Source organism: Triplophysa dalaica, chromosome 25 (assembly GCF_015846415.1).
Source record: "Triplophysa dalaica isolate WHDGS20190420 chromosome 25, ASM1584641v1, whole genome shotgun sequence".
Classification (NCBI taxonomy): Eukaryota; Metazoa; Chordata; class Actinopteri; order Cypriniformes; family Nemacheilidae; genus Triplophysa; species Triplophysa dalaica.
In genome coordinates, this window is record NC_079566.1 from 12,987,079 (window position 1) to 12,998,756 (window position 11,678).

General features: G+C 33.9%; 1 protein-coding gene across 1 annotated transcript; it reads left to right on the forward strand.

Moving 5' to 3' along the window:
- The first annotated feature begins 2,793 nt into the window (after positions 1 to 2,793).
- LOC130415730 (CD209 antigen-like protein E) lies at positions 2,794 to 6,648 on the forward strand. The gene is made up of 6 exons (XM_056741608.1): positions 2,794 to 3,005; positions 3,875 to 4,000; positions 4,261 to 4,428; positions 4,876 to 5,081; positions 5,511 to 5,626; positions 6,163 to 6,648. Exons 1-6 carry the CDS (start codon positions 2,882 to 2,884, stop codon positions 6,323 to 6,325), a joined length of 903 nt encoding a protein of 300 aa, XP_056597586.1. The 5' UTR covers positions 2,794 to 2,881; the 3' UTR covers positions 6,326 to 6,648.
- The last annotated feature ends 5,030 nt before the right edge of the window (positions 6,649 to 11,678 follow it).

Consider the following 11,678-nt stretch of genomic DNA (forward strand, 5'->3'; position numbering starts at 1 on the left):
ATGTATTTCACTGTTATGTATATGTGTGTTAGAGTATCATGACAGGAAACTGACATCATCATTTTAGGCTGAAATATAATGTCACAGGCATGTGCTTTTAGTGGAAGCTGAATAATGCTGAATGAGAGAGGTGTGGTTGAACAGGATTAGTTCATGAACCGCTCAATTATTCATTTATCGCCCACAATAAAAGATTTCATCAATTCAGCGAATGCTATTTTAGATATCAATGATTCGTCTGTGTGATACAAATCCAGTAAAGTTTAGTGTATTGAAACGTTTAGTCACCATTGCAGTTTGATTGCAAAAATAGAGGAATAGGGTGACAAAGAACTTTTGAACAGTACCTTGATGTCAATGTTTAATGTGTTAGAAAGACAATTCAGAAACAAAATTTCTTAAGAGAAGGCTTTCCGGGGACAAGTTGATTTTTCAGTAATTGTAATTCTATACAATATTAAAAATTCCAAATACAAATCTACACAAATCAAGTGTCTCGGTTTTGGCCTATTGTTAATTCTGATGCAGTAGATGAATAATATCTCATTCAAACTTTCCTCTTGGTGGCTTGTAAAAAATCAATCTTAGTTATCACTTCCCCCATCATGCCACTACCAACATTTTCTCACGGCATGACATCAAATAGTTTGTTTGTTGGTGAGAAACCAGAACACTCAATGTAGAAGTGCAAGTTTGGTTTGGCACATCACTCAAAATGAAAATTCCCATATCATTAAATATGGTTTGACATTATATAAAATTCCAAAAGCCTGCCATGCTTGTATGCAACACTGAAACGATTTACTTGGCCGTGGTTGTAATTCTTAAGAGGGACCAATGTTAGCATCTATTAAAGTGAGAGGTCGGCCTAATTTATTTACAGAGTTTTGAAGATCCATTATAGTTAGACGTCCATTATAGTGTGATGCTTTCCATTTAGGAGAAAGGTTATGCCTTCAGCACTCTATTTCAGTGTTGAGGTTTGTTGTCAAGCAGTTCAAATGATGTGCTACTGTAACCTTTATATTTACTGATCAGAAGAACAGTGAGCTTTTCCTGAAGTGTAAAGTGGCCAAGGTTTGTCCTCAAAAGATTCATACTAAAACAGTGACGATGGCTGATGTGTTTGTGTGTTTGTGTGTAGGGAGTGGTTTTGAAGGAAGGTGCTGTAGTGTGAGTGGCACCGGGAAAATGCCAAAGAGGTTATAGAGCCACCTAGAGGTGCTAAAGGGGAACTGCACTTGTATTATTATTATTATCTTTTCTGGATTTTATTTAAAGATGATATGGTGCAGTTTAGTACTTAGAGGTGTGTTATGTCTTTTAAATTATTTAACTGCTATATTAAAATAGTCAATATTTCTTTTTAATTCTTTTTATAAAATGTGATAGAACTAGTGAAGCTTTTGGTGGACATAGATTGTGTAAAAACTGAAATCAAAAATAAAATTAAGCACCTTGCACTTAACATAACAAAACACATTTTTTAAATAATGTAAAATAAATCAAATCAAATCAAATCAAATCAAATCAAATCAAATCAAATCAAATCAAATCAAATTAAATTAAATTAAATTAAATTAAATTAAATTAAATTAATTAAATTAAATTAAATTAAATTAAATTAAATTAAATTAAATTAAATTAAATTAAATCAAATTAAATAACAAAATTAAATTAAATTAAATATAAAGTTGTTTAAAATTATTAATGTAAAAACTTTCATTTACTTGTGATTAGACCAAAAAATCTAACCAGTTTTGTCCCAGAACACTTTGCTGTCTCCATACTGTAAACATACAGACAAACTTCGTCATTCTTACGCTTTGTAAACTCTGATCTGACCTTCAGATGCAAAAGCTCTGATATGAAGTCCCACAGCAATCTGAGTGTTTATAAATACCAGACAGATCGCATCACATTTCTCTGACCTTGAATACATTTATTTAACAGTTGCTGGCTATTATTCTTAAAAAGCCTTTTTTTCCAAACGCACTGAACCTATTTTTAAATCTTCTTTCCTCATGAAGGTGTCAGAGACATTGTTTCACTGCTTTTTTTTACATCTTTATTTTGGACAAACTGACAGTGAATGGGACGAGAGGTTTTATCTCAAGCTGTCGCGAGTCTTCTGTGGGCTAGGATTATGCATAGCCATATGCTGCCACCTAGTGGTGAAATTATTTAAATGACAGTGTACTTTTTAATGTACATTTACATATGTGCATTTGAAAGAGGCTTTTATCCAAAGCGACTGACATGACATTAAACTATACATGTAATTTAGAGAAAACAATACATAATGCTAAAATGTCAATGAACATATGCTTTTTATAGGCAGTAATGTCCGAGAATTGACCAGTTTAATAGATATTTCATCAAAATGTGATTTTACTGAGCAGTTCATTAAAGTGCGATTTTATCATCCGTATATTTTCACATTGATTTATTTTCTAGTATCCCAATTACAAAATACATGTGTGTATTTGGTTGTATTCATTTCAATGGTGTTTTAGGTTCCCATCCACCAGACAACATCCCTCCAATAAAACCATTAACAGCAGAGATCCACGGAGATAGTTACAATTTCCAATACTTTCTAAACTTTGGATTAACACCATTAAAAAAATGTGTTAATCACCTACACATCCGGGAAAAGAAGAACTTTCAGAAGAAAATATGCACTCCTTACATACACACATCTTGGCTCCCATCCAAACTTGAAATGCTGAGAATGTTTTTCTCTCTGAATCTCTATCAGTCACAAGACTCCAAAATACACAAACCCACACCCATCAACAGGCGGATACGTTTATATTAAACATCCCTAATCTTGGGGAACCCCTGGAGTGTGCTGACACTAGTCTCCTCCAGTGCTTCAATGGTTGGTTGTGTGAGATCTTGTACAATGTCTATGAATACAGAGGGAATGCAAGTAAATCTCATCGATGGCCCTGATCCGGATTGCAAAGATTACAAGAATAGTGCAGAGGTGCGATATTCAGGTAAACCTTCTTATTTCACTTAATCTTTTTATTTTAATGTTACTAACAGGTAAATTACTTCATACCTGCCTACAGACACAACTATTGCTATGATTTATTAAATGTGACATGTCAAATTAAAAGAAGAAAAAATGCTACACCTGAATTATTTAAAAAATGAGTTTATAAGGATTCTATAAAAATCTGTAGCACTTTTTAACTTTGAAGAAATTTCTCTGTTGTGTTCCCCACAAACATTTATTTGTTATATTAACATAATAAGTTATACTGCTTCATTTATCATTTTATAAATCTTTCACAAGCTTAACAAACTCGAGACTCAATATGCAGAAAATGGACATTTGCGAAAGACAAACAATGACGGCAAAGTACAATAATATACCAAACACGTGATTTTAACATGCAGTAACAATCTTATAAAAAAGTAAATTGTTTAAACAAAATAAACAGAGACTGTTCTTTAGTTTGGTTGTGTGTGAAAATAGGATTTTTTACGATATTCTGGATAGCTATTAAGTTCACCCAAAAATGAAAATTCTGTATTTTGCTATGTTGAATAACAATTTTTGGAGGGAATTCAGGAAATCAAACAGTTCTGGGGCACCTTTGACAACAATTGTAATGCTTTGGCATTCTTTCAAATATATTTTTCTTTTTTTTTCAAGAAATTTATAAATTTGGAACAGAATTTTCATTTTTTCATGAACTATTATAATATTAGCTAGATACCTCATATTGCTATCATTTGTTTCTCAAGACAAAAAATAGTTCAATCTGGCCATAGCTTGAAGAACATTTGCACTTGTCATGTTTCATTATGATGTAAACAATGTTAAATTGTAAATCAAGTTATTGATGTGTTTTCACAGTTTTGCAGACCCCACGTTGCATTGGGAAGCGAACGTTTTGCCAAGAACCTTTTAAGGTTGCAACCGCATGCCTAGTTGCCTTCTGCCTTCTTTTACTCATGGTTCTAATTGCCACGAATGTGCACAGTGAGTATGTGTATTTTCTATATGACAGAAAAATTGCTGTTTTGGGGATTTTTGAACTTCTTCCCCATTAATCAACATATTAGAAGAATATGTTTTCTTTTTATAGTTTTGGTCATTGACCATCAAATTAAATAAATGCAAAGATTGATGCACCACAAATCACATTTTTTTTCATGTTTATGCCTTCCTGGAAATCCCTGATGTTTTATTGATATCTTTTTATCCCTAACCAGCATCAGATTTCTTTCTTTTTGTGTTAGGAAAGAGTTTATCTGTTCAGGAGCTCACATCTGGTTCTGCTGAAGCTCAAATGCAGAAAACCAATGCTGATGTGACCGCATTGACATCAGAGTTGCAGACTCTTAGAGAAGAGAAAAGTGAGCTGGAGAAAGAGAGGTCACAACTGAAAGCCAAAATCGCTGAGCTAGGTTAGTTGTGATAACATTAGTAATGGAGTAAGTAAACAATTTGAGGGAGTAACAAAAGTACTGTGTAAAAGTGCTCATTATGTTTTCTTAAAGTGACAGTTCACCCCCCTCAAAAAAAACGTGTCATCATTTGTTCAACTTAATGACATTCAGATCTGGTTTAAATCTTTTTCTCTGGAAAACAAAAGAAGATATTCTGAGAAATGTCCATACAATACAGTAAATTGTTCCCAATGTTGTTTGATTATGCAACAATCTTCAAAACGTTTTCTTTAGTGTTCTACAGAAGAATAACAGAAAGTCACACAGGTTTTTAATGACATGAGGATGAGTAAATGATGAAAAAAATCAGATTTTGGGTGAACTATCCATTTCATAAAATAAAAACATTGGTTTGCATGTATTTTGTTTTGTACAATGAATTTCACCTATTGTTTCTCATTACAGAAGCATCCGCTTCCAATCCAGTTCAAGTGACAACACTATCCACTCCTGGCCAAGTGACGGCGAAGGATTCCTGCCCGTCTGACTGGCATTACTTCAGCGGCAGCTGTTACTTTATTTCTGTTGAGAGCGAAGTCTGGCCAGACAGTCAGGCTTTCTGCAAGCGGAATGGAGGACACCTGGCCATCATCCACACACCTGAAGAACAGGTGAGGAACAACGACATCTCTAGTGGATACTACGGTTGCAATCTGTTACTTTTGCCTGTCTATCGCTATCTCTCTTTGAAACATAAATTGCAGGCTCATCTTAATGTTTGTTGAAACTGAATGATGTCAAATTGACATTTTTACTGGAAGTAAATTTTATAGAAGTAGTATTTGATGCTGACAAAAAGTTCACTTCAGATGAACTATTACTTTAGAATTATATTGACATAAATGTGTAGTCCTATGTTTGTTTCATATTGAGTGACATCGAGAAGATTGATTTTAAAATCATAAAACTAGTGGCTTGCAGTGCGAAAGAAGTATAGACGTTACCCGAAACTTGTAAGCTAAAAAAATTTAAATGCTCAAGGAATATTTCCTAACATTGCCATCCATTTCAAATATTTGTGATATCTTCACCTGCTGCAGACTTTTATTTGGGACCTGCTGCCACGTGGTCACTGGAACGCTTTCTGGATTGGCTTAAGTGATGAAACTGTAGAAGATGACTGGTACTGGGTGGATGGAACCAAACTGGTTGGAGGGTGAGTGAAGGAAGATAAATTTGAGCTTTACAAGATACAATTCTAGATTTAGAAATATTGTGTTCAAGATTATAAATTATGATGAAAAATTTATGATACTCACATTGCGTCAGTAGCTCAATACACATGACCGCAAATATATCACAATACATTTGAAAGTGTCAAATCATAGTCTTTCATTTCCCTTTATTTTTTGATGCGTGATGTTTTTCTTACTTTTAAGTTCCTTTTTCCCTTCTTCTTTGTAAATAAAGATTTAAGAAGTTTTCAGTTACATTCAGGCTTGAATTATCAAATCTCTGTGTCAGAAGTCAGGACAAATTTGTTATTGGAGTGGGATATTTAGTAAATCTATGTGTTATCATCACACACAAAATTATCAAAAATCTGCTAATTCTGGGATTGAAAGAGTAGTTAACCTTCAAAAAGAAAGTCATGTCATCATCTACACGCCAGCTTGTCATCCCAAAACTGAATATGACTTTCGGGGGGGCTGTTACCAACATTTCTTCAAAATATCTACTTTGTGCTTATAGTTTCTGGGAGGATGGAGAGCCCAACAATCATCGTGAAGAAGACTGTTGTTACATAGTGAAAACTGAGGTTTTAAGTCGCATTGCTACAAAGAGCTGGTACGACGCCCCCTGCTATATGGATCGATACTGGATCTGTGAGAAGGAGATAGATGCGTCCTCTTAATCCTCCACCCCGCCATCATCAGCAACCATCTTTCATAAATGTTTAGTTTGAGAGAATTTTGGTTAAGAAATGAAGCAGAATGAAGGAGGATTTCTGTCTATGATATGACATCTCAGAATCTTTGTCTAAATGTATGCTACCTTGAAGCTTTTTAACATTGCATATCACGTTTTTTAATTGCTTGCATAGAAAAATAGTGCAAATGTGAATTATATTTTGTCCGCATAAACTAATGTTTTATGTGAAGATATTCTTGTCTGCACTGTTGAAGCTTGTCTTTGAATTTACGTTTTGCAAAGAAATAAATGTTTTGGGGAAAATTATATCAGTAATTCCACTTTTGCCGAAGTTTAAACGGCGGTGATACAGATATGATTAGCAGGTGGAAAAACCGATCAAAACCGAACCAGATGTGTGGAGACTAAATAAAACTCACAAATCGCTAAAAGAAAAACTAACTCAACACAAAAGTCAACAAGTCAAAATCTTCAAAAGCAATGTTTTTTCAACAACTGTTTGTCTCTTTGGCATAGAATATTGGGCTAGTGTCTGTGTCCTTGTCACAGTTGTTTGGCTAGATTTGAGCATTTATGTATGGTGCATGCATGAGTCATGTCCTTCTCTGCCCCTTGTCCCATCTGACTGTTTGACTAGAGATGCTGAATCACACATGAACTTGAAGGGTTAAACAGCTGGGCGATTTCTGGGAAACTAGTAATGTAATCCACAAACAGCAAGCATTATTTTCCTTGGAAATGAAACAGATTGGTACCCTGCCAGGGATAATGCTGTAGGTCTATTGTGATAGGTTCTCTTGCTTGCATGTTTTGATGTTTTAGGCACACTTCACAAGTGCACCATTGTCTCATTATTCCAGGCCAATAGACTGAATCCTTGGATCTCCTTTTGGATTTCTTTATTCCAAGATGTCCTTCATGTAAACTGGAAAGCATCAACTATTCTGTCTCATCTCAAAAGAATAACATCTGTCACACTGAGCTCAGATCTCACACTGTAGAACCTCGATGTATTTGTAATCGGCTTGTTTTGTGTGTTTATGAGTGAAAGAGAGGCATTGTTGCGCTTGTGGAGCTTTCAGCGTCAGCTTTTCACAACGAGGAAGCTTCCGTCAAATACCCCTTTGCGGCAACCCATCATATTAAATGTCCTTTATTTGAGAACAAGTTATAACATTGTTTTTAATAATTCGGCCCCCGGAATATATTTACTTTCTTCAGTAAATTGAAGTAAGTGTGCTGGTAAAATTATAAAGAATAGTACATATAATTAAACTAATATTACTTAAAAAGTACTTAAGTTTATGTAGACCTTAAACCAAAAAGGAAAAAATAAATACGGTCTACCAGCTAAATAACCATAGTGATGTACAGTAAATATGTTGAATTACATGATGATGTGCTTTATTGCATAGTATGCTTTATTTATTTATATGGGGAACTAAAACCTAACCGTTACTTAAGTAAATATGTTTAATTACATTACTTAACTTATATGCATCTGTGCAAGCAGTGAACAATGCTTACCACTTAGACATAAGCTACATTACTGTGATTTGTATTTCATGTTGTGATGTGCTCATTTGCAATACTAAACGAGAAAATGACAGGTCACAAGTTACACAGAACATTAAAAAGCGTCTTAAACATGCGTTAGGTTTTATTATATGTAAAGTTAAGTCTACTTCGAAGACACGTATATGCGTGGACATATTAAAACAATGCATTTTCAGGCATTCTATGGCTGCGTCCAAATACCCCCACTGCAGTCTTTGCACTTAACTACTTGTTTACTTTCATGCCGTGTTTCCTGTTTTGGCCCAAGTGTTCTAGTGGATGTGAAGACCCCAAGTGACCATGTAGTATTTCTAACCCAATGGGATTTCGAGCTGCACAGAACATCGATCGTGGATAGCAATACAAGTTTTAAGTACAACACGATGAGGCAGCTGATAAGGAGCAAAGAAATGCAACTTAAACAGGACGCAGTCTAGTGTGTATGGATTTTTTTCATCCGGATATTTTCATATTGATGTAATTTCTAGTATCCCTGCTGAAAAACACAATACAAATTGTAACAATCCATTATAAAATATAATAACACCTCTTAATCCCCCACCCCACCATCATCAGCAACCATGAAAAATGTTTAGTTTGAGAGAATTTTGGTTAAGATATTAAGCAGAATGAACGAGGATTTCTGTCTATGATATGACATCTTTGTCTAAATGTATGCTACCTTGAAGCTAACGCATATTTTTTCTTTATTCATTAATTGCTTGAATATATGTAAAATAATGCATATATAAATGAAACAGACAAAACATTTTGTCAGCGTAAAATTATGTTTTATGTGAACATATTCTTGTCGCCACTGTTGTATTCGTCTGTCTTTGAATATAAGCTTTGCATAGAAATACATGTTTTGGGGAAAATTAACATTTATTTCTTCTGAGCAAGAAGTAATTCCACTTCTTGCTCAGCAGGAGGCACCGTTGCTCATTTTGCTCAAACAAAAGCAATGCAACCAAAAAACTGTTTGTGTCTCCTTGGCATGAAATATTCCCTCTGGAAATTACTCAAGTTTTTATGTTCAGTTTGAAGCATGAGGATGATACAGCACATTGAAACTTCTTTTAAGGTCTCATTTGAGTCTCAGATATATCTCTCCTGAAAACAATCAGAAATCTTATAAATACCTCCAGTTTCAGAAGAGATGTAAACAATGTCTCAAACTGAGCTCAGATTTGCAAAGTCTGCAATTAAAAATCGATATTATTGAAGCTCTGAATATGAACTCAAACATCTCATTAAATTGATCCAGATTATTTTATCGCTGCAATTTACACTTATTTTACACCTGATATCTTAATACATTTTAATATTTGTTTCAGACTTTATTTATCCGGAGACAATTTTGATACTTAAAGGGACACCCCACCCAAAAATAAAAATTGTCATCCTTTACTCACCCTCGAGTTCTGATGAACACAGAGAAAGATATTTGTAAGAAAGCTTGTAACCAAACAGTTCTTGGACCCCATTGACTACCATAATAGAGAACATTACTATGGTAGTTAATAGTGCCTCAGAACTTCTTGCTTTCCTGCATTCTTCAAAAAATCTTCTTTTGTGTTCAACAGAACTAATAATAAATGTATGAAGCAATTTTTCCAACTATAGCAGTCAATGGTGGCCAAAAAAAACTTAAGCTATGAAAAAGCAATAATATGTTCCTCTACGAAGCTAATGTTTCATCAGCTATAAGCACATTAAGTCAACCTTTAAATTGAAATGAAAATGAAACACATTTTTTATTGCCTTTAGGTCATTTGGACAACATTCATATTTGTAGGATATTTTTAAAGAGCAAAGATAAGTGAAGCATGATAAACAAAAAGCCAAATGTTTCCTGCACGTTTATGTCTATTGTTCTTTTTGTAATGTTTTGTTGTAGACGGGAATGTAGTTCATAGCTTGCCGTTGTGATCAAGTCGTATTTGTTGTTTCCTAAGATCTAAAGGAAAAACATTTTGTTTGTGAAGCGAAGCAGTCGTCATGACATATTTCTCATAGTCGTGTAAATGTCAGGTGTTATCGTGTAATTTGAAAGGTAAATATCTCCAACGGTTCTCGAGTCAATTGCGTAATATTTCCTGACTCACACTGTAATGACACACACTGTCGTGTTTTTCTTTGCCATGTATTTCACTGTTATGTATATGTGTGTTAGAGTATCATGACAGGAAACTGACATCATCATTTTAGGCTGAAATATAATGTCACAGGCATGTGCTTTTAGTGGAAGCTGAATAATGCTGAATGAGAGAGGTGTGGTTGAACAGGATTAGTACATGAACCGCTCAATTATTCATTTATCGCCCACAATAAAAGATTTCATCAATTCAGCGAATGCTATTTTAGATATCAATGATTCGTCTGTGTGATACAAATCCAGTAAAGATTAGTGTATTGAAAGGTTTAGTCACCATTGCAGTCTGATTGCAAAAATGGAGGAATAGGGTAACAAAGAACTGCTTTACAGTACTCTGTACCTTGATATCAATGTTTAATGTGTTAGAAAGACAATTCAGAAACAAAATTTCTTAAGAGAAGGCTTTCCGGGGACAATTTGATTTTTCAGTAATTGTAATTCTATACAATATTAAAAATTCCAAATACAAATCTACACAAATCAAGTGTCTCGGTTTTGCCCTATTGTTAATTCTGATGCAGTAGATGAATAATATCTCATTCAAACTTTCCTCTTGGTGGCTTGTAAAAAATCAATCTTAGTCATCACTTCCCCCATCATGCCACTACCAACATTTTCTCACGGCATGACATCAAATAGTTTGTTTGTTGAGAAACCAGAACACTCAATGTAGAAGTGCAAGTGTGGTTTGGCACATCACTCAAAATGAAAATTCCCATATCATTAAATATGGTTTGACATTATATAAAATTCCAAAAGCCTGCCATGCTTGAATGCAACACTGAAACGATTTACTTGGCCGTGGTTGTGATTCTTAAGAGGGACCAATGTTAGCATCTATTAAAGTGAGAGGTCGGCCTAATTTATTTACAGAGTTTTGAAGATCCATTATAGTTAGACGTCCATTATAGTGTGATGCTTTCCATTTAGGATAAAGGTTATGCCTTCAGCACTCTATTTCAGTGTTGAGGTTTGTTGTCAAGTAGTTCAAATGATGTGATACTGTAACCTTTATATTTACTGATCAGAAGAACAGTGAGCTTTTCCTGAAGTGTAAAGTGGCCAGGGTTTGTCCTCAAAAGATTCATACTAAAACAATAACGTTTGCTGATATGTTTGTATGTCTGTCTGTAAGGAGTGGCATGGAAGGAAGGTCCTGTAGTATGAGTGGCACCCTGAAAATGCCAAAGAGGCTATAGAGCCACTTAGAGGTTCTAATGGAGAACTGCACTTTTTTTTTTAATGGTGCAAATCCTTCTGGATTTTATTTAGGGATGAGATTGTGATGTTTAGTACTAAGAGGTGTGTTATTTCTTCTAAATGATTTAACTGCCAAATTAAAACATCTAAAGATTTAGATTAAGAGACCTCTAACATAAATAGTTATTTTTAGAAAATGTGATAAAATAAGTGAAGCTTTTGTGGACATCGATTGAGGAAAAACTGCAATCGATAATAATATAAAGCATTGTACATAATATAACATAACCACATTAAATACAAAATGCAAAAATAAAATAAATGAATAAATAATAATAATAGTAATAAAACATAATAATAATAAATAAAATAAAATAAAATAAAATAAAATAAAATAAAATAAAATAAAATAAAATAAAAT